The 23,361-nt window shown below is 44.0% G+C and overlaps 1 protein-coding gene across 1 annotated transcript; it reads left to right on the forward strand.

Moving 5' to 3' along the window:
- Positions 1-10,038: 10,038 nt before the first annotated feature.
- Positions 10,039-22,815, forward strand: hcar1-3 (hydroxycarboxylic acid receptor 1-3). Its single transcript, XM_071392870.1, has 2 exons — positions 10,039-10,169; positions 21,268-22,815. Exon 2 carries the CDS (start codon positions 21,371-21,373, stop codon positions 22,376-22,378), a length of 1,008 nt encoding a protein of 335 aa, XP_071248971.1. The 5' UTR covers positions 10,039-10,169; positions 21,268-21,370; the 3' UTR covers positions 22,379-22,815.
- Positions 22,816-23,361: the final 546 nt, after the last annotated feature.

Consider the following 23,361-nt stretch of genomic DNA (forward strand, 5'->3'; position numbering starts at 1 on the left):
AATTTGCCTGTCTGGTTTGATGGTACTGTCCTTTGAACAGTCTGGACTGTTCAATGTGAGAACAGTCCAGACTATTCAACGTGAGAACAGTCCAGACTGTTCAGCAACAATAACAAGTAAAAAATAACATGGCTATATACAGGGAGTACCAGTACCGGGTCAATGTGCAGGGGTACGATGTAATAGTGGTAGCTATGTACATATAGGTAGGGGTAAATTGACAGGGCAACAGAAAAGATAGATAATAGAATGAGGTGTAGCAGCAGCGTATGTGGTGATAGTGTGTGTGTGTGAGTGTGTGTGGCGTCAGTATGCATGCATGCAGAGCCGCAGGAAGTAGGGGTGCTGAGAGAGCTGCTGCATCCCCAGAATTTTGTTGTTGTTGTATTTATTAATAATATATTCGTTTTTTCTTCACAAAAGTAGTGCATTGGTCCTTTACTAGTCCTGTATTAGCAGACAGATATACGCAAAACACACCCCCCCAAACATCTTCCCGCAGCTATGCATGTGTGTGCATGTTTTGTGTGTGTGTGGGCATATGTAGTGTGTGTGTGTGTGTTAGGGTGTCAGTGTAAGTATTGCATGTTTGAGTGTGTGGGTAGAGTCCATTGTGTGCATAGAGTCAGTGCAAGAGAGTTAGTTCAAAAAAGGGTCAATGCAGGTAGACTGAGAAGCCATTTGATTAGCTATTAAGCAAGTATTATTGATTGATGGTAGAAGCTGTTCAGTGTCTTGTTGGTTCCAGACTTACTAGCACCGCTTGCTGTGTGGTAGCAGAGAGAACAGTCTATGGCTTGGATGGCTGGAGTAAATTGACAATATTTTGGGCATTCCTCTGACACTGCCTGGTATGCAAACTGCTCGGCCTCCGACCGCAAGGCACTATAGAGGGTAGTGCATACGGCCCAGTACATCACTGGGGCCAAGCTTCCTTCCATCCAGGACCTCTATACCAGGCGGTGTCAGAGGAAGGCCCTAAAAATTGTCAAAGACTCCAGCCACCCTAGACATAGACGGTTCTCTCTGCTACCACATGGCAAGCGATACCAGAGGTCCAAGTCTAGGTCCAAGAGGCATCTAAACAGCTTCTACCCCCAAGCCATAAGACTCCTGAACATCTAATCAAATGACTACCCAGACTATTTGCATTCCCCTCCCCCCCTCTTTACACTGCTGCTACTCTCTGTTATTATCTATGTATAGTCACTATAATAACTCTAAATACATGTACATATTGCATCAATTACCTCGACTAACTTGTGCCCCTGCACATTGATTCTGTACTGGTACCCCCTGTACATAGCCTCGCTATTGTTATTTTACTGCTGCTCTTTAATTAATTGTTACTTTTAATTGTTATTGTTATTTGTTTTTTATTTAAATATATACTTTTTTATTGTTGGTCAGGGCTTGTAAGTAAGCATTTCACTGTAAGATCTATACCTGTTGTATTCGGCGCACGTGACACATTACATTTGATTTGATCTGATAGAGGTCCTGGATAGCAGGGAGCTTGGCCCCAATGATGTACTGGGGCATACTCACCACTCTCTGTAGCGCCTTGCGGTTAAATGCCTTGCAGTTGCCGTACCAAGCGGTGATGAAGCCAGTCAAGATGCTCTCAATGATGCAGCTGTAGAACCTTTTGAGGATCTGAGGGCCCATCCCAAAATCTTTTCAGCCACCTGAGGGGGAAGAAGCGCTGTCGTGCTCTCTTTACAACTGTGTGGAACATGTTAATTCCTTAGTGATGTGGACAGTTATAGTATTATGCAGCACAGAGCAGTTAATCATTTTCACAAAATAAATTTTCTTGACTTCTCCATATATCTGTATGGTCTGGCTTAGTGCACATAGTCATGGTAGACCCGTGCCAGTGCATATCAGGAGACAACTCTATTCATCTCTGTCACATTTAGGCTTCTTTCTTAATAATCTGTTGCCGTTATGATTTATTACCATGTCCAAGTGGGATGGTTTGACATGGTTCACTCCACATGTTTAAATTTTCAGTTACAGCTCAGCTACTGGACCAATTATTTCTGAAACCTACTAACATTTAGTTATACAATATTAGAAATGTCATTTTGACAGGTTCACCAGGCAAGGAAACAAAAAGAACCCAAAACATTCAAAGACAGATCGAGAAGGAAATGTATGCCACCCTTATTATTTTCAAATAATTTCCACTTGTATTTATAGCTTTGTATTTTTACACTAGTTGCAACATCAACTTCCTTCTCGACTTGTGTTTAACCCTTACATCCAGTGTGACTCTTACACCGAGTACAGTTTGCTAAATGGTTGTAAGAATACACTCTAAAAACATTATACCACTGCAGTTATACAGTATATAGTTAAACATGTAGTTATATGCTTACTACTGTATTTGTAGCACCACCCATGTTTGATTGTATGTATGTCGGTATGTCTTATATTGGTAAAAATATTTGCCAATCTTTTGACGCTCCTTACCAAGTGCAATGAATGTTAAAGCTGTGACTCAAAGGGGAAACACACGATTTCAATACATGCTTTCCCATTGAATGCCTCTTTGATATTCAATGCAAAGTTTGAGAGAATGCCAAGATTGTACAAAGCTGTCATCAAGGCAAAGGGTGGCTATTTGAAGAATCTCAAATATAAAATATATTTTGATTTGTTTAGCACTTCTTTGGATACTACATGATTCCATATGTGTTATTCCATAATTTTGATGTCTTCACTATTATTCTACAATATAGAAAATAGTAAAAATAAAGAAAAACCTTTAAATTAATAGGTGTTCTAAAACTTTTGATCAGTAGCGTAAATATACAGTACTAGTCAAAAGTTTGGACACACCTACTCAAACCCTGGAATGAGTAGGTGTGTCTTAACTTTTGACTGGTACTGTACATACAGTGGGGAGAACAAGTATTTGATACACTGCCGATTTTGCAGGTTTTCCTACTTACAAAGCATGTAGAGGTCTGTCATTTTTATCATAGGTACACTTCAACTGTGAGAGACGGAATCTAAAACAAAAATCCAGAAAATCACATTGTATGATTTTTAAGTAATTAATTTGCATTTTATTGCATGACATAAGTATTTGATCACCTACCAACCAGTAAGAATTCCAGCTCTCACAGACCTGTTAGTTTTTCTTTAAGAAGCCCTCCTGTTCTCCACTCATTACCTGTATTAACTGCACATGTTTGAACTCGTTACCTGTATAAAAGACACCTGTCCACACACTCAATCAAACAGACTCCAACCTCTCCACAATGGCCAAGACCAGAGAGCTGTGTAAGGACATCAGGGATGAAATTGTAGACCTGCACAAGGCTGGGATGGGCTACAGGACAATAGGCAAGCAGCTTGGTGAGAAGGCAACAGCTGTTGGTGCAATTATAAAAAAATGGAAGAAGTTCAAGATGATGGTCAATCACCCTCGGTCTGGGGCTCCATGCAAGATCTCACCTCGTGGGGAATCAATGATCATGAGGAAGGTGAGGGATCAGCCCAGAACTACACGGCAGGACCTGGTCAATGACCTGAAGAGAGCTGGGACCACAGTCTCAAAGAAAACCATTAGTAACACACTACGCCGCCATGGATTAAAATCCTGCAGCGCACGCAAGGTCCCCCTGCTCAAGCCAGCGCATGTCCAGGTTCGTCTGAAGTTTGCCAATGACCATCTGGATGATCCAGAGGAGGAATGGGAGAAGGTCATGTGGTTTGATGTGACAAAAATAGAGCTTTTTGGTCTAAACTCCACTCGCCGTGTTTGGAGGAAGAAGAAGGATGAGTACAACCCCAAGAACACCATCCCAACCGTGAGGCATGGAGGTGGAAACATCATTCTTTGGGGATGCTTTTCTGCAAAGGGCACAGGGCGGCTGCACTGTATTGAGGGGAGGATGGATGGGGCCATGTATCGCGAGATCTTGGCCAACAACCTCCTTCCCTCAGTAAGAGCATTGAGATGGGTCGTGGCTGGGTCTTCCAGCATGACAACGACCCAAAACACACAGCCAGGGCAACTAAGGAGTTGCTCCGTAAGAAGCATCTCAAGGTCCTGGAGTGGCCTAGCCAGTCTCCAGACCTGAACCCAATAGAAAATCTTTGGAGGGAGCTGAAAGTCCGTATTGCCCAGCGACAGCCCCGAAACCTGAAGGATCTGGAGAACGTCTGTATGGAGGAGTGGGCCAAAATCCCTGCTGCAGTGTGTACAAACCTGGTCAAGAACTACAGGAAACGTATGATCTCTGTAATTGCAAACAAAGGTTTCTGTACCCAATATTAAGTTCTGCTTTTCTGATGTATCAAATACTTATGTCATGCAATAAAATGCAAATGAATTACTTAAAAATCATACAATGTGATTTTCTGGATTTTTGTTTTAGATTCTGTCTCTCACAGTTGAAGTGTATCTATGATAAAAATTACAGACCTCTACATGCTTTGTAAGTAGGAAAACCTGCAAAATCGGCAGTGTATCAAATACTTGTTCTCCCCACTGTATATACACTGCTCAAAAAAATAAAGGGAACACTTAAACAACACAATGTAACTCCAAGTCAATCACACTTCTGTGAAATCAAACTGTCCACTTAGGAAGCAACACTGATTGTCAATAAATTGCACATGCTGTTGTGCAAATGGAATAGACAACAGGTGGAAATTATAGGCAATTAGCAAGACACCCCCAATAAAGGAGTGGTTCTGCAGGTGGTGACCACAGACCACTTCTCAGTTCCTATGCTTCCTGGCTGATGTTTTGCTCACTTTTGAATGCTGGCGGTGCTTTCACTCTAGTGGTAGCATGAGACGGAGTCTACAACCCACACAAGTGGCTCAGGTAGTGCAGCTCATCCAGGATGGCACATCAATGCGAGCTGTGGCAAGAAGGTTTGCTGTGTCTGTCAGCGTAGTGTCCAGAGCATGGATGCGCTACCAGGAGACAGGCTAGTACATCAGGAGACGTGGAGGAGGCCGTAGGAGGGCAACAACCCAGCAGCAGGACCGCTACCTCCGCCTTTGAGCAGGAGGAGCACTGCCAGAGCCCTGCAAAATGACCTCCAGCAGGCCACAAATGTGCATGTGTCTGCTCAAACGGTCAGAAACAGACTCCATGAGGGTGGTATGAGGGCCCGACGTCCACAGGTGGGGGTTGTGCTTACAGCCCAACACCGTGCAGGACGTTTGGCATTTGCCAGAGAACACCAAGATTGGCAAATTCGCCACTGGCGCCCTGTGCTCTTCACAGATGAAAGCAGGTTCACACTGAGCACGTGACAGACGTGACAGAGTCTGGAGACGCCGTGGAGAACCTTCTGCTGCCTGCAACATCCTCCAGCATGACCGGTTTGGCGGTGGGTCAGTCATGGTGTGGGGTGGCATTTCTTTGGGGGGCCGCACAGCCCTCCATGTGCTCGCCAGAGGAAGCCTGACTGCCATTAGGTACCGAGATGAGATCCTCAGACCCCTTGTGAGACCATATGCTGGTGCGGTTGGCCCTGGGTTCCTCCTAATGCAAGACAATGCTAGACCTCATGTGGCTGGAGGGTGTCAGCAGTTCCTGCAAGAGGAAGGCATTGATGCTATGGACTGGCCCGCCCGTTCCCCAGACCTGAATCCAATTGAGCACATCTGGGACATCATGTTTCGCTCCATCCACCAACGCCACGTTGCACCACAGACTGTCGAGGAGTTGGCGGATGCTTTAGTCCAGGTCTGGGAGGAGATGCCTCAGGAGACCATCCGCCACCTCATCAGGAGCATGCCCAGGCGTTGTAGGGAGGTCATACAGGCACGTGGAGGCCACACACACTACTGAGCCTCATTTTGACTTGTTTTAAGGACATTACATCAAAGTTGGATCAGCCTGTAGTGTGGTTTTCCACTTTAATTTTGAGTGTGACTCCAAATCCAGACCTCCATGGGTTGATATATTTGATTTCCATTGATAATTTTTGTGTGATTTTGTTGTCAGCACATTCAACTATGTAAAGAAAAAAGTATTTAATAAGAATATTTCATTCATTCAGATCTAGGATGTGTTATTTAGTGTTCCCTTTATTTTTTTGAGCAGTGTATATACAGTATATATATACAGTTGAAGTCGGAAGTTTACATACACCTTAGCAAAATACATGTTCTGGGATTGATTTGCACTTTTCGCACCAAAGTAAGTTCATCTCTAGGAGACAGAACGCGTCTCCTTCCTGAGTGGTATGACTGCTGCGTGGTCCCATGGTGTTTATACTTGCATACTATTGTTTGTACAGATGAACGTGATACCTTCAAGTGTTCGGTAAAATGCTCCCAAGGATAAACCAGACTTGTGGAGGTCTACAAACAATTTTTTTTCTGAGGTCTTGGCTGATTGCTTTTGACTTCCCCGTGATGTCAAGCAAAGAGGCACTGAGTTTGAAGGTAGGCCTTGAAATTCATCCACAGGTACAACTCCAATTGACTCAAATTATGTCAATAAGCCTATCAGAAGCTTCTAAAGCCATTACATCATTTTCTGGAATTTTCCAAGCTAATTAAAGGCACAGTCAACTTAGTGTATGTAAACCTCTGACCCACTGGAATTGCTATACAGTGAATTATAAGTGAAATAATCTGTCTATAAACAATTGATGGAAAAATAAATTGTGTCATGCACAAAGAAGATGTCCTAACCGACTTGCCAAAACTATATTTTGTTAACAAGAAATTTGTGGAGTGGTTGAAAAACGAGTTTTAATGACTCCAACCTAAGTGTATGTAAACTTCCGATTTCAACTGTATATATACAGTTGAAGTCGGAAGTTTACATACACCTTAGCCAAATAAATTTAAACTCAGTTTTTCACAATTCCTGACATTCAAACCTAGTAAAAAGAATCTGTTTTAGGTCAGTTAAGATCACCACTTTATTTTAAGAATGTGAAATGTCAGAAAAATAGTAGAGAGAATGATTTCTTTATTTCATCACATTCCCAGAGGGTCAGAAGTTTACATACACTCAATTCGTATTTGGTAGCATTGCCTTTAAATTGTTTAAATTGGGTCAAACATTTCGGGTAGCCTTCCACAAGCTTCCCACAATAAGTTAGGTGAATTTTGGCCCATTCTTCCTGACATAACTGGTGTAACTGAGTCAGGTTTGTCGGCCTCCTTGCTCGCACATACTTTTTCAGTTCTTCACACAAATTTTCTATAGGATAGAGGTCAGGGCGTCGTGATGGCCACTCCAATACCTTGACTGTGTTGTCCTTTTTGTCAATAACAGCTGCGCAATGTTTAATATTAAAGAAGTCTCGAGGTATTGCTTGCCTGAGGTAGAGTACCTTGTGATAAGTTGTAGACCACACTATCTACCAAGAGAGTTCTCATCTATATTATTCATAGCCGTCTATTTACCACCACAGACCAATGCTGGTACTAACACCGCACTCAACCAACTCTATAAGGCCATAAGCCAACAAAAAATGCTCATCCAGAAGCGGCGCTCCTAGTGGCCGTGGACTTTAATGTAGGCAAACTTAAATCAGTTTAACCAATTTTTTTTACAAGCATGTCACATGTGCAACCAGAGGAAAACAAACTGTAGACCACCTTTACTCAGACCGTACATACATATCCCAACCAGAAGCCATGGATTACAGGCAACATCCGCATCGAACTAAAGGCTAGAGCTGCCGCTTTCAAGGAAGAGGACACTAATCCGGAGGCTTATAAGAAATCTGGCTATGCCCTCAGACGAACCATCAAACAAGCAAAGTGTCAATACAGGATTAAGATTGAATCCTACTACACCGACTATGACGCTCGTCGGATGTGGTTAGGGCTTGAAAACTATTACGGACTACAAAGGGAAACCCAGACGCAAGCTGCCCAGTGACGCGAGCATACCAGATGAGCTAAATGCCTTTTATGCTTGCGTCGAGGCAAGCAACACTGAAGCATGCACGAGAGCACCAGCTGTTCTGGATGACTGTATGATAACGCTCTCGGTAGCCAATGTGAGCAAGACCTTTAAACAGGTCAACATTCCCAAAGCTGCGGGGCCAGACGGATTACCAGGACGTGTACTCCAAGCATGCGCGGACCAACTGGCAAGTGTCTTCACTGACATTTTCAACCTCTCCCTGACCGAGTCTGTAATACCTACATGTTTCAAGCAGACCACCATAGTCCCTGTGCCCAAAGAAGCAAAGGTAACCTGACTAAATGATTACCGGTCGGTAGCCATGAAGAGCTTTGAAAGGCTGGTCATGGCTCACATCAACAGCATACTCCCGGATACCTTAGACCCACTCCAATTCGCATACCACCTCAACAGATCCACAGATGACGCAATCTCAATCGTAGTCTACACTGCCCTTTCCCACTTGTACAAAAGGAACACCTATGTGAGAATGCTGTTCATTGACTACAGCTCAGCATTCAACACCATAGAGCCCACGAAGCTCATCATTAAACTAAGGATCCTGGGATTAAACACCTCCCTCTGCAACTGGATCCTGGACTTCCTAATGGGCCGCCCCCCAGGTGATAAGGGTAGGCAACAACACGTCTGCCACGCTGACCCTCAACACTGAGGCTCCTCAGGGGTGTGTACTTAGCCACCTCAATAACTCCCTGTTCACACACAACTGCGTTGCCAAACACGACTCCAACACCATCATTAAGTTTGCTGAGAACAAAACAGTGGTAAGCCTGATCACAGACAATGATGAGACAGCCTATAGGGAGGAGATCAGAGAACTGGCAGTGTGGTCTCAGGACAACAACCTCTCCCTCAATGTGAGCAAGACAAAGGAGCTGATCGTGGACTACAGGAAAATTCAGGCCGAACAGGCCCCCATTAACATCGACGGGACTGTAGTGGAGCGGGTTGAGAGTTTCAAGTTCCTTGGTGTCCACATCACCAACGAAATATCATGGTCCAAACATACCAAGACAGTCGTGAAGAGGGCACGACAAAACCTTTTTCCCCTCGGGAGACTGAAAAGATTTGGCATGGATCCCCAGTTCCTCAAAAAGTTATACAGCTGCACCATCGAGAGCATCCTGACCAGTTGCGTGACCACCTGGTATGGCAACTGCTCGGCATCTGACCGTATGTCGCTACAGAGGGTAGTGCATACGGCCCAATACATCACTGGGGCCAAGCTTCTTGCCATCCACAAACTATATAATAGGCGGTGTCAGAGGAAAGCCTATAAAATTGTCAGAGACTCCAGTCACCCAAGTCATAGACTGTTTTCCCTGCTACCGCACTGCAAGCGGTACCGGAGAGCCAAGTCAATGACCAAAAGGCTCCTCAACAGCTTCTACCCCTGGGCCATAAGACTGCTGAACAATTAATCAAATCACCACCGGACTATTTACATTGTTCTGTACACTGCTGCTACTCCCTGTTTATTATCTATTTATAGTCACTTCATCCTTACCTACATGTACAAATTACCTCAACTAACCTGTAGCCCCGCACACTGACTTGGTACCGGTGCCCCCTTGTATATAGCCTCGTTATTGTTATGTTATTACGTTACTTTTTTAATAATTTTTACTTCATTTGGTAAATATTTTCTTAACTCTTCTTGAACTGCACTGTTGGTTAAGGGCTTGTAAGTAAGCATTTCACGGTAAGGTCTACACTTGTTGTATTCGGCGCATGTGACAAATTAAGTTTGATTTGATTTGATTTGACAACTCTTGGGTAATAGTGGAACTTTGTGCCTCAGCAAAAAGTCGTCCCCCAGATGTATGCCTAGTTTTCTTCCTATAAGGCCAGCACATTTCACCTTCTCGTATCTCTAGATCATGATTCACTGGTATTTGGAACAGAATCCCCTATTGCTGTGAACAAGCAGTTGCATGTCAAAACGATGACAAAGATAAAGCGGTGTGGGTGAGACAGATGACATAGAAATGAAGGTTGGGTTGTGACTGCAAACTTCCTGAATTAGCTAAATAGATATTGCTGTTTGTGATGTCACACTGGCTCTGGCCAGTCCTCAGAGGAAGTCATTCTTAAAGTTAATCTCAAGACGTTCCTCTTTAAACCAACAGAAAAGCCTGAACAGTGGAGACACACAGGAGAGGAGATATGTTGAGGGGAGCATAGACTGCCTTTCAAACCCAATTGATGTCACACTGACCCCAAACGCATGACTCAACTGGTGAGTAGTGGATACATATTCTAAATATGTTAAAACGTTATAACATTGTCATGATTACACTTGTGAGGTGTGTGGTTGAAAGGGATGCCACGACACGACCGATAACTAGATGGTTAAGTTTAATGTCCTCCTTAGACAACTGACACATACACTATTACAATGCTATAACTTGCAATATTAGCTAGCAGTTGTCTTTAGTTGACCTTTAGTTGGCTCTCTCCCTATTTTGATTTCTAGACAAACAATCCTTTTTCTGATTTCCCAGATTTTGTTTATCTCCACCTTTTTGGTTTGATTCCTGTCTTTAAGTTTGTTGTGGGTTTTTCTTTTGTTTGCCTCTTCTTGGGCAAATTTAGTGGCCGCTCATGGTGTGTGTCTTTTAGGATCCAGGGTCTTTCAGAACCCTGCCTAAAACCCCGCCTGTTTCATTTTGGTTGTTGGTCAGTGACTCTGTTAGTTTCCCCTTCTGTTTGAGCGTCATTTTAGGTTTTCTCGGTGTGGAACGTAACAATATATACAGTGGGGAGAACAAGTATTTGATACACTGCCGATTTTGCAGGTTTTCCTACTTACAAAGCATGTAGAGGTCTGTAATTTTTATCATAGGTACACTTCAACTGTGAGAGACGGAATCTAAAACAAAAATCCAGAAAATCACATTGTATGATTTTTAAGTAATTAATTTGCATTTTATTGCATGACATAAGTATTTGATCACCTACCAACCAGTAAGAATTCCAGCTCTCACAGACCTGTTAGTTTTTCTTTAAGAAGCCCTCCTGTTCTCCACTCATTACCTGTATTAACTGCACCTGTTTGAACTCGTTACCTGTATAAAAGACACCTGTCCACACACTCAATCAAACAGACTCCAACCTCTCCACAATGGCCAAGACCAGAGAGCTGTGTAAGGACATCAGGGATAAAATTGTAGACCTGCACAAGGCTGGGATGGGCTACAGGACAATAGGCAAGCAGCTTGGTGAGAAGGCAACAACTGTTGGCGCAATTATTAGAAGATAGAAGAAAATAGAAGAAGTTCAAGATGATGGTCAATCACCCTCGGTCTGGGGCTCCATGCAAGATCTCACCTCGTGGGGCATCAATGATCATGAGGAAGGTGAGGGATCAGCCCAGAACTACACGGCAGGACCTGGTCAATGACCTGAAGAGAGCTGGGACCACAGTCTCAAAGAAAACCATTAGTAACACACTACGCCGTCATGGATTAAAATCCTGCAGCGCACACAAGGTCCCCCTGCTCAAGCAGGCGCATGTCCAGGCCCGTCTGAAGTTTGCCAATGACCATCTGGATGATCCAGAGGAGGAATGGGAGAAGGTCATGTGCTCTGATGATTCAAAAATAGAGCTTTTTGGTCTAAACTCCACTCGCCGTGTTTGGAGGAAGAAGAAGGATGAGTACAACCCCAAGAACACCATCCCAACCGTGAAGCATGGAGGTGGAAACATCATTCTTTACGGATGCTTTTCTGCAAAGGGGACAGGACGACTGCACCGTATTGAGGGGAGGATGGATGGGGCCATGTATTGCGAGATCTTAGCCAACAACCTCCTTCCCTCAGTAAGAGCATTGATGATGGGTCGTGGCTGGGTCTTCCAGCATGACAACGACCCGAAACACACAGCCAGGGCAACTAAGGAGTGGCTCCGTAAGAAGTATCTCAAGGTCCTGGAGTGGCCTAGCCAGTCTCCAGACCTAAACCCAATAGAAAATCTTTGGAGGGAGCTGAAAGTCCGTATTGCCCAGCGACAGCCCCGAAACCTGAAGGATCTGGAGAAGGTCTGTATGGAGGAGTGGGCCAAAATCCCTGCTGCAGTGTGTGCAAACCTGGTCAAGAACTACAGGAAACGTATGATCTCTGTAATTGCAAACAAAGGATTCTGTACCAAATATTAAGTTCTGCTTTTCTGATGTATCAAATACTTATGTCATGCAATAAAATGCTAATTAATTACTTAAAAATCATACAATGTGATTTTCTGGATTTTTGTTTTAGATTCCGTCTCTCACAGTTGAAGTGTACCTATGATAAAAATTACAGACCTCTACATGCTTTTTAAGTAGGAAAATCTGCAAAATCGGCAGTGTATCAAATACTTGTTCTCCCCACTGTATATAACTGTATGTTTTTTCGAAATGTGGTTTCTCATGTCTGTTTCATGTTTCTCATCAAAGGCTTATTCTACATCAAAAGGTAATTTCATCAGCTGTTCATGAAAAATACAGTGTTTACAAGCAAGCATTTCCAGTGAACATGCACTGAAGGGAGGAGTCCATTTTGAGCTTAGAACATACATCATTTAATTCTATGCTGTGTTTTTTCTGAATGCATGGCAAGTGAGGCTGGAATATACAAAGAAGTGAAAGGGTGTGTAATATTTCAATTTAAAACAGAACATTGTTTAATTGGAAAAATGGAAAGTCACTATTTAAATCAAATAAAATGTTATTGGTCACATACACATATTTAGCAGATGTTATTGCGGGTGTAGCGAAATGCTTGTGTTCCTAGCTCCAACAGTGCAGTATCTAACAATTCACAACAATACAAACACATCTAAAAGTAAAAGAATGGAATTAAGAAATATTTAAATATTAGGACAAGCAATGTTGGAGTGCATTGACTAAAATACAGTAAAATAGAATACAGTATATACATATGAGATGAGTAAAGCAGTATGTAAACATTATTATCAGCAGCTACACAGCTGATGCCTGCCGTACTCTTCCCTAACACGACTAGAAGCCACTACATCACCGGATTCCTGTCGTAAGCTCTGGACCTTTGCATCGGATCATCGCAGCTGGCTAGCTGCTACCTAGTGGCTAATGCCCTTGTCCCGAAGCTAGCACCAGTTAGCTTCGAGCCATGCGCATCTCCCGGCTAGCAGATGAAATTACTCCAGCTACAATACCTCTTTTGCCAATTGACCTGGACTCTTTGTCGACACGGAGCCACACCGATCCATCACGACTGGTCTGCCAACGTAATTCCGTCCATTGTGCCCTCAACCGGCCTTTGCCGGACGTCGGTGAGGACACGTCTGCTAGCCCCGGCCTGCTATTTTAAAGAACTCCGTGTCTCCCGCTTGTTAGCGTAGTAGCCTGCTGGACTGTTCATTAATCACGCTACTCCATTTTGTTTATCTGTTGTCCCCAGCCACGAACTCAGTCCCTGTGTGTAGTTAACTGACCCTCTCTGCCCATTCATTGCCATTTTACCTGTTGTTGTTGTCTTAGCTGATTAGTTGTTGTTGTCTTACGGTTGTTGTCTTAGCTAGCTCTCCCAATCAACACCTGTGATTCATTTATGCCTCGCTTTATGTCTCTCTCTAATGTCAATATGCCTTGTATACTGTTGTTTAGGGTAGTTATTATTGTTTTATTTTACTGCGGAGCCCTTAGCCCCACTAAACATGCCTCAGATACCTCTTTTGTCCCACCTCCCACACATTCGGTGACCTCACCTAGCATAACTAGTGCCACCAGAGATGCAACCTCTCTCATCGTCACTCAATGCCTAGGTTTACCTGCACTGTACCCACACCCTACCATACCCCTGTCTGTACATTATGCCCTGAATCTATTCTACCACGCCCATAAACCTGTTCCTTTTATTCTCTGTCCCCAACGCACTAGACGACCAGTTATGATAGCCTTTAGCCGTACCCTCATCCTACTCCTCCTCAGGTGATGTAGAGGTTAACCCAGGCCCTGTGTGTCCCCAGGCGCTCTCATTTGTTGACTTCTGTAACCGTAAAAGCCTTGGTTTCATGTATGTTAACATCAGAAGCCTCCTCCCTAAGTTTGTTTTACTCACTGCTTTAGCACACTACGCCAACCCTGATGTCCTTGCCGTGTCTGAATCCTGGCTGAGGAAGGCCACCAAAAATTCTGAGATTTCCATCACCAACTACAACATTTTCCGGCAAGATAGAACTGCCAAAGGGGGAGAAGTTGTAATCTACTGCAGAGATAGCTTGCAAAGTTCTGTCATACTTTCCAGGTCTATGCCCAAAGAGTTCGAGATTCTAATTTTAAAAATGAATCTCTCCAGAAATAAGTCTCTCACTGTTGCCACCTGTTATAGACCCCCCTCAGCTCCCAGCTGTGCCCTGGACACCATATGTGAATTGATTGCCCCACATCTATCTTCAGAGTTCGTTCTCCTAAGTGACCTAAACTGGGATATGCTTAACACCCCGGCCGTCCTACAATCTAAGCTAGATCCCCTCAATCTCACACAAATTATCAAGGAACCCACCAGGTACAATCCTAAATCTGTAAACATGGGCACCCTGATAGATATTATCCTGACCAACTTGCCCTCCAAATACACCTCTGCTGTTTTCAATCAGGATCTCAGCGATCACTACCTCATTGCCTGCATCTGTTATGGGTCCGCGGTCAAACGACCACCTCTCATCACTGTCAAACACTCCCTAAAACATTTCTGCGAACAGGCCTTTCTAATCGACCTGGCCCGGGTATCCTGGAAGGATATTGACCTCATCCCGTCAGTAGAGGATGCCTGGTTGTTCTTTAAAAGTAATTTCCTCACCATCTTAAATAAGCATGCCCCTTTCAAAAAAATGACTGCCCTCGACCAGCACAAAAACAGCCTGTGGCGTACTGCACTAGCATCGAATAGTCCCCGTGATATGCAACTTTTCAGACAAGACAGGAACCAATACACACAGTCAGTTAGGAAAGCAAAGGCTAGCTTTTTCAAACAGAAATTTGCATCCTGCAGTTCTAACTCCAAAAAGTTGTGGGACACTGTAAAGTCCACAAAGAATAAGAGCACCTCTTCCCAGCTGCCCACTGCACTGAGGCTAGGAAACACTGTCACCACCGATAAATCCACGATAATCGAGAATTTCAATAAGCATTTCTCTACGGCTGGCCATGCCTTCCTCCTGGCTACCCCAACCCCGGCCAACAGCTCTGCACCCCCCGCAGCTACTTGCCCAAGCCTCCTCAGCTTTTCCTTCACCCAAATCCAGATAGCAGATGTTATGAAAGAGCTGCAAAACCTGGACCCGTACAAATCAGCTGGGCTAGACAATCTGCAACCTCTATTACTAGTCTGTTCAACGTCTCTTTCGTATCGCCCGAGATTCCTAAAGATTGGAAAGCAGCCACGGTCATCCCCCTCTTCAAAGGGGGTGACACTCTAGACCAAAACTGTTACAGACCTATATCCATCCTGCCATGCCTTTCCAAAGTCTTCGAAAGCCAAGTTAACAAACAGATCACTGACCATTTCGAATCCCACCGTACCATCTCCGCTGTGCAATCCGGTTTCCGAGCTGGTCACGGGTGCACCTCAGCCACGCTCAAGGTACTAAACAATATCATAACCGCCATCGATAATAGACAGTACTGTGCAGCCGTCTCCATCAACCTGGCCAAGGCTTTCGAATCTGTCAATCACTGTATTTTTATCGGCAGACTCAACAGCCTTGGTTTCTCAAATGACTGTCTCGCCTGGTTCACCAACTACTTCTTAGATAGAGTTCAGTGTGTCAAATCGGAGGGCCTGTTGTTCGGACATCTGACAGTCTCTATGGGGGTACCACAGGGTTAAATTCTTGGTCCTTCTCTTTTCTCTGTATATCAATGATGTTGCTATTGCTGCGGGTGATTCTCTGATCCACCTCTACGCAAATGACACCATTCTGTATACATCTGGCCCTTCTTTCGACACTTTGTTAACAAACCTCCAAATGAGCTTCAATGCCATACAACACTCCTTCCGTGGCCTCCAACTGCTCTTAAACGCTAGTAAAACCAAATTCATGCTCTTCAACCGATCGCTGCCCCCACCAGCCCGCCCGACAAGCGTCACTACTCTTGACGGTTCTGACTTAGAATATGTGGACAACTACAAATACCTAGGTGTCTGGCTAGACTGTAAACTCTCCTTCCAGGATTTTTTCTCAGGTTTTTGACTGCCATATGAGTTCTGTTATACTCACAGACATCATTCAAACAGTTTTAGAAACTTCACAGAGCGGGGTTCAGATCCAGGGCCCTGAGCTTAATGATGAACTTGGAGGGTACTATGGTGTTGAAATCTGAGCTATAGTCAAGGAACAGTATTCTTACGTAGTTAGATTCCATCGTCTGTGGATATATTGGGGCGGTAATCAAATTGAAGTGGGTCTAGAGTGTCAGGTAAGATCCTTAACTAGCCAGAAGTGATTGCTACAGGGCGATAGTCATTTAGTTCAGTTGCCGTTGCTTTCTTGGGTACAGGAACAGTGGTGGACGTCTTGAATCAAGTGGGGACAGCAGACTGGGATAGGGAGAGATTGAATATGTCCGTAAACACTCAAGCCAGCTGGTCTGCGCATGCTCTGAGGACGCGGCTAGGGATGCCAGCCTTGCGAGGGTTAAAACACTTAAATGACTTACTCACGTTGGCAACGAAGAACGAAAATCCAAAGTCCTTGGTAGTGGGTTGCGTTGGTGGCACTGTGTTATCGTCAAAGCGGGCGAAGAAGTTGTTTACTTGTCCGGGAGCAAGACGTTGATGTCCGTGACGTGGCTGTTTTCCCCTATGTCTGTAGACCTTGCCACATACGTCTCGTGTCTGAGCCGTTGAATTGCGACTCCAGTTTGTCTCTGTACTGACGTTTTGAATGTTTGATTGCATTACGGAGGGAATAACTACACTGTTTGTATTCAACCATATTCCCAGTCACCTTGCCCTGGTTCAATGCGGTAGGTTTTAATAGTCACAGTGCCTTGCAAAAGTATTCATCCCCCTTGACGTTTTTCCTATTTTGCTGCATTACAACCTATAATTTAAATTGATTTTTATCTGGATTTCATGTAATGGACATACACAAAATAGTTTAAATTGGTGAAATTAAATTGTTTAAAAAAATTCAAAAAAATAAAAGACGAAAAAGTGGTGCGTGCGTATGTGTTCACCCCCTTTGCTATGAAGCCTCTAAATCAGATCTGGTGCAACCAATTACCTTCAGAAGTCACATAATTAGTTAAATAAAGTCCACCTGTGTGCAATGTAAGTGTCACATGATCTGTCACATGATCTCAGTATATATACACCTGTTCTGAAAGGCTCCAGAGGCTTCAAAATCACTAAGCAAGGGGCACCACCAAGTAAGCTGTACCATGAAGACCAAGGAGCTCTCCAAACAGTTCAGGGACAAAGTTGTGGAGAAGTAAAGATCAGGGTTGGGTTATAAAAAATATCAGAAACTTTGAACATCCCACAGATCACCATTAAATCCATTATTTAAAAAATGGGAAGAATATAGCACCAAACAAACCTGCCAAGAGAGTGCCGCCCACCAAAACGCACGGACCAGGCACGGAGGGCATTAATCCGAGAGGCAACAAAGAGACCAAAGATAACCCTGAAGGAGCTGCAAAGCTCCACAACGGAGATTGGAGTATCTGTCCATAGGACCACTTTAAGCCGTACATTCCACAGAGCTGGGTTTTACGGAAGAGTGGCAAGAAAAAAAGCCATTGCTTAAAGAAAGAAAATAAGCAAACACGTTTGGTGTTTGCCAAGACGCATGTGGGAGACTCCCCAAACATATGGAAGAAGGTACTCTGGTCAGATGAGACAAAAATTTAGTTTTTGGCCATCAAGAAAAACACAATTTCTGGCACAAACCCAACACCTCGCATCACCCCGAGAATACCATCCCCACAGTGAAGCATTGTGGTGGCAGCATCATGCTGTGGGGATGTTTTTCATCGGCAGGGACTGGGAAACTGGTCAGAATTGAAGGAATGATGGATAGCGCTAAATACAGGGAAATTCTTGAGGGGAAACCTGTTTCAGTCTTCCAGAGATTTGAGACTGGGACAGAGATTCACCTTCCAGCAGGACAATGACCCTAAGCATACTGCTAAAGCAACACTTGAATGGTTTAAGGGGAAACATTTAAATGTCTTGGAATGGCCTAGTCAAATCCCAGACCTCAATCCATTTGAGAATCTGTGGTATGACTTAAAGATCGCTATACACCAGCGGAACCCATCCAACTTGAAGGTGCTGGAGCAGTTTTGCCTTGAAGAATGGGCAAAAATCCCAGTGGCTAGATATGCCAAGTTTATAGAGACATAACCCAAGAGACTTGCAGCTGTAATCACTGCAAAATGTGGCTCTACAAAGTATTGACTTTGGGGAGGGGGGGTTAATAGTTATGCACGCTCAAGCTTTCTGGTTAAAATAAACTAACCTGTCTATATAAAGTCCTACAATTGACAGTGCATGTCAGAGCAAAAACCAAGTCATGAGGTCGAAGGAACTGTCTGTAGAGCTCCGAGACAGGATTATGTCGACGCACAGATCTGCTGAAGGGTACCAAAACATTTCTGCAGCATTGAAGGTCCCCAAGAACACAGTTGCCTCCATCATTCTTAAGTGGAATAAGTTTGGAAACACCAAGACCAGGGCCAGGGAGGTCACCAAGAACCCTATGTTCACTCTGACAGAGCTCCAGAGTTTCTCTTTGGTGATGGAACATTCCAGAAAGACAACCATCTCTGCAGCACTCCACCAATCTGGCTTTTATGGTAATGGAGTGGCCAGACGGCAGCTTCTCCTCAGTAAAAGGCACATGACAGCCCGCTTGGTGTTTGCCAAAAGGCACCTAAAGGACTCTCAGACCATGAGAACCAAGATTCTCAAGTCTGATGAAACCAAGATTGAACTCTTTGGCCTGAATGCCAAGAGTCACGTCTGGAGGAAACCTGGCACCATCCCTACGGTGAAGCATGGGGGTGGCAGCATCATGCTGTGAGGATGTTTTTAAGCAGCAGGGACTGGGAAACTAGACAGGATCGAGGGAAAGATGATCCAGGGCACTCAGGACCTCTGACTGGGACGAAGATTCACCTTCCAACAGGACAATGACCCTAAGCACACAGCCAAGACAACGTAAGAGTGGCTTCGGGACAAGTCTCTGAATTTCCTTGAGTGGCCCAGCCAGAGCCCGGACTTGAACCAGAAAGAACATCTCTGCAGAGACCTGAAAATATCTGTGCAGCAACTCAGGGTCTGAACAATTATGTAAATGTGATATTTCAGTTTTTTATTTTAAATAGATTTGCAGAAAATGTACAAAAACATATTTTTGCTTTGTCATTATGGGGCATTGTGTGTAGATTGATGAGGGAAAAAAGTAATTTAGAATATCGCTGCAGTAGTGTTTTGTTGTAGTCTTGCTAACACCAGCTTCTCGACTTCAGCTCGTGTAGTCACGTGAGTCGTAGCCTCAACCAGGCTAGTTTTGCTGAGCTCTTTCCCATGGAAAGCATTATTTATTTATTTACCAAATAAGGGGCTCCCGAATGGCGCGGCGGTCGAAGGAACTGCATCTCAGTGCAAGAGGTGATACTACAGTCCCTGGTTTGAATCCAGGCTGAATCACATCGGCCGTGATTGGGAGTCCCATAGGGCTGCTCGCAATTGGATTGGGTTTGGCTGTCATTGTAAATAAGAATTTGTTCTTAACTGACTTGCCTAGTTAACTTCTTGTGGCTGCAGGGCAGTATTGAGTAGCTTGGATGAAAGGTGCACAGAGGTGCCCAGAGTAAACGGCCTGCTCCTCAGTCATAGTTGCTAATATATGCATATTTATTATTAGTATTGGATAGAAAACACTCTGAAGTTTCTAAAACTGTTTGAATTCTGTGAGTCTGTGAATATAACAGAACTCAAATGGCAGGCAAAAACCTGAGAAAAAATCCAAACAGGAAGTGGCAATTATTAGGTTGGTCGATTTTCAACCAAGATCCCATTGAAATCACAGCGAGATATGAATGACTTTTCACTTCCCATGGCTTCCACTAGATGTCAACAGTCTGTAGAACTTTGTCTGATGCCTCTACTGTGAAGGGGGGCCGAATGAGAGAGGAATTAGTCAAGTCTGCCATGACTTGACCATGCGCGTTCACATAAGAGGGAGCTCTTAAGTCAATGTAATTCTCCGGTTGGAACGTTATTCAAGATTTATGTTAACAACATTCTAAAGATTGATTCAATACATCGTTTGACATGTTTCTACTGACTGTTACTGAACTTTTGGACATTTCGTCAGCTTTTAGGGAACGCGCATCGTGACTTTGGAATTGTTTACCAAATGCGCTAACAAAAGTAGCTAATTGGACATAAATAACGGACATTATCGAACAAATCAAGCATTTATTGTGGACCTGGCATACCTGGGAGTGCATTCTGATGAAGATCATCAAAGGTAAGGAAACATTTATCATGTAATTTCTGATTTCTGTTGACTCCAACATGGCGGCTAATTTGACTATTGTTCTGAGCGCCGTCTCAGATTATTGCATGGTTTGCTTTTTCCGTAAAGTTTTTTTGAAATCTGACACAGCGGTGGCATTACGGAGAGGTATATCTATAATTCCATGTGTATAACTTGTATTTTCATCTACATTTATGATGAGTATTTCTGTTGAAACAATGTGGCTATACAAAATCACTGGATGTTTTTGGAACTAGTGAATGTAACGCGCCAATGTAAACTAAGATTTTTTAATATAAATTTGAACTTTATGAAACAAAACATACATGTATTGTGTAACATGAAGTCCTATGAGTGTCATCTGCTGAAGATCATCAAAGGTTAGTGATTAATTTTATCTCTATTTGTGCTTTTTGTGACTCCTATCGTTGGCTGGAAAAATGGCTGTGCTTATTGTGGTTTGGTGTGACCTAACATAATCGTTTGTGGTGCTTTCACTGAAAAGCATAATTGAAATCAGACACTTTGGTGGGATTAACAACAAGATTACCTTTAAAATGGTATAAGACACATGTATGTCTGAGGAATTGTAATTATGAGATTTCTGTTTTTTGAATTTGGCGCCCTGCACTTTCACTGGCTGTTGTCATATCGATCCTGTTACCGGGATCTCAGCCCTAAGAAGTTTTAAATAAAGGTTAAATTAAGAAATTAAAATGAACAGACATTTCTTAGAAAATACATTTGTCTGTTTCTGTCTTGAAAGCATGACCCAGTTAAAAATGTACTTTATTTTCTCACGTTTTCCTTGTTCGTACAGATATTCCCCTGAGATACTCTGAAAAGAGGAAGAGGTGGACTTCGGCAACATCCAACGGCAACATCCAACGTTTCCTGGAAGCGAAATCATACTTAATCTAACGATGGCTGAAATGGCTACAGTAGCACACGATAACTCTACTGGCAGAGAGAACCAGTCCTTGCACTGCCCATCCGCTCAGAATCTGGTGGCCGACATACTGCCTCCTGTCCTGATTATAGAGCTCATACTGGGCCTGCCAGGCAACGTAGTGGCCCTGTGGATCTTCACTTGCCATCTGAAGATCTGGAGGGTCAACACTCTGTTCCTCTTCAACCTGGTCCTGGCTGACTTCATGCTGCTCATCTGCCTGCCCTTCCGCATTGACAACCTGCTCCGTGGGGAACAATGGGTGTTTGGCGACGCCTGGTGCCGGATCAACCTCTTCATGCTGGCTGTCAACCGTTCAGCAAGCATTGCCTTCATGACTAGCGTGGCCTTCGACCGCTACTTCAAGGTGGTCCATCCACACCACCGCATCAACCACATGACGTCTACTCAGGCGGGAATGGTGGCGGGGGGCATCTGGGCGGTAGTGATCTCCCTGCGGCTCCCCCTGCTGGCCACCAACCTCCTAGTGGAGCATGGCAACATCTCCCTGTGCCGCAGCTTCAGCTCCTACACCGTGATTCCCCCGGCGATCCTGCTGCACTACATGGTGTTCGTCGGGGAGTTCTTCCTGCCCCTGCTGCTCCTGCTGTTCTGCTCAGCCAGGATCGCCTGCATCCTGCGCCAAAGGCAGCTGGACAAAGAGAAGAAGGTGCGGCGGGCCATCCGGGTGGTGGGGCTAATTGTGGCTGTGTTTGTGTTGTGTTTCTTTCCTGGCATCGCCACAGGCCTAGTTTCGCTCTATATCAAGGCGTTCAGACCTTGGGACTGTGACTCCTACAAAATGGCAGGCCAGCTTTTCAGCCTGTCCATTGGCTTCACCTACCTTAACAGCGCCCTGGACCCGGTCATCTACTGCTTATCCAGCTCCATGTTCCAGAATTCCCTCAAGAGCTCCATCAATAAGATGGGCCTGGCGGAGTTGAGGCTGAGCCGACGGGGAAGCATGGCCAGCGATGGGTGAGGGGAGATGGGGTGAGGGAGGCAACTCTGGCCCTTTCCTCCAGAGACAGGCCCCACCTTCTAGAAGGCCCTAATAAGGAGAACAGACTCATGCCAGTGAATTGAATGGAGACTAGACAGAGGAATTTTACAGCTATAATTAACAAGCCATATGTTATATTCAGAAACATTTCGTAGCTATGTGGGATACGTACTTGAAATGGCTGAATACCAGTTAGTGTGAAAAAAAGATAGGAAAAAGAATGCAATCATTCCATCTGAATTTGACATTATTTTCACAACCATGTGATGTTGTAGAACGACATTATGTTGTTGTCTTGATTTACTAATATGTCTGTCAAATACACAATTTTTACCAAATACAGTGTTCATACAGCAAGATGTTTAATCAAATGTATGTGTTGCTCAGTTCTTTATAAAAGTGGTATTTTTATGTGATGTGTGTGCTTAGAGTGATGGTATACTGTACACTGTGTACAAAACATGTTCTTTCCATTACATACAGACTGACCAGGTGAATCAAGGTGAAATATTTGATCCCTTATTGATGTCACCTGTTAAATGAACTTCAATCAGTGTAAATGAAGGGGAGGAGACAGGATTTTTACGTCTTGAGACAAATGAGACAGGATTTTTACGTCTTGAGACAAATGAGACAGGATTTTTAAGCCTTGAGACAATTGACACATGGATTGTGTATGTGTGCCATTCAGAGGGTAAATGGGCAAGACAAAAGATTTAAGTGCCTTTGAATGGGGTATAGTGTTAGGTGCCAGGCACACTGGTTTGAGTGTGTCAAGAACTGCAACGCTGCTGGGTTTTTCACGCTCAACAGTTTCCCCTGTGTATCAAGAATTGTCCACCACTCAAAGGACATCCAGTCAACTTGACACAGCTGAGGGAAATATTGGAGTCAACATGGGCCAGCATCCCTGTGGAACGCTTTCAACACCTCGTAGAGTCCATGCTCGAAATTGAGGCTGT

Source organism: Salvelinus alpinus, chromosome 3 (assembly GCF_045679555.1).
Source record: "Salvelinus alpinus chromosome 3, SLU_Salpinus.1, whole genome shotgun sequence".
Lineage (NCBI taxonomy): Eukaryota > Metazoa > Chordata > Actinopteri > Salmoniformes > Salmonidae > Salvelinus > Salvelinus alpinus.

Excerpts from the sequence above, each read along its gene's own strand:
- hcar1-3 (XM_071392870.1), top strand. The coding sequence starts at position 21,371 with ATGGCTGAAATGGCTACAGTAGCACACGATAACTCTACTGGCAGAGAG.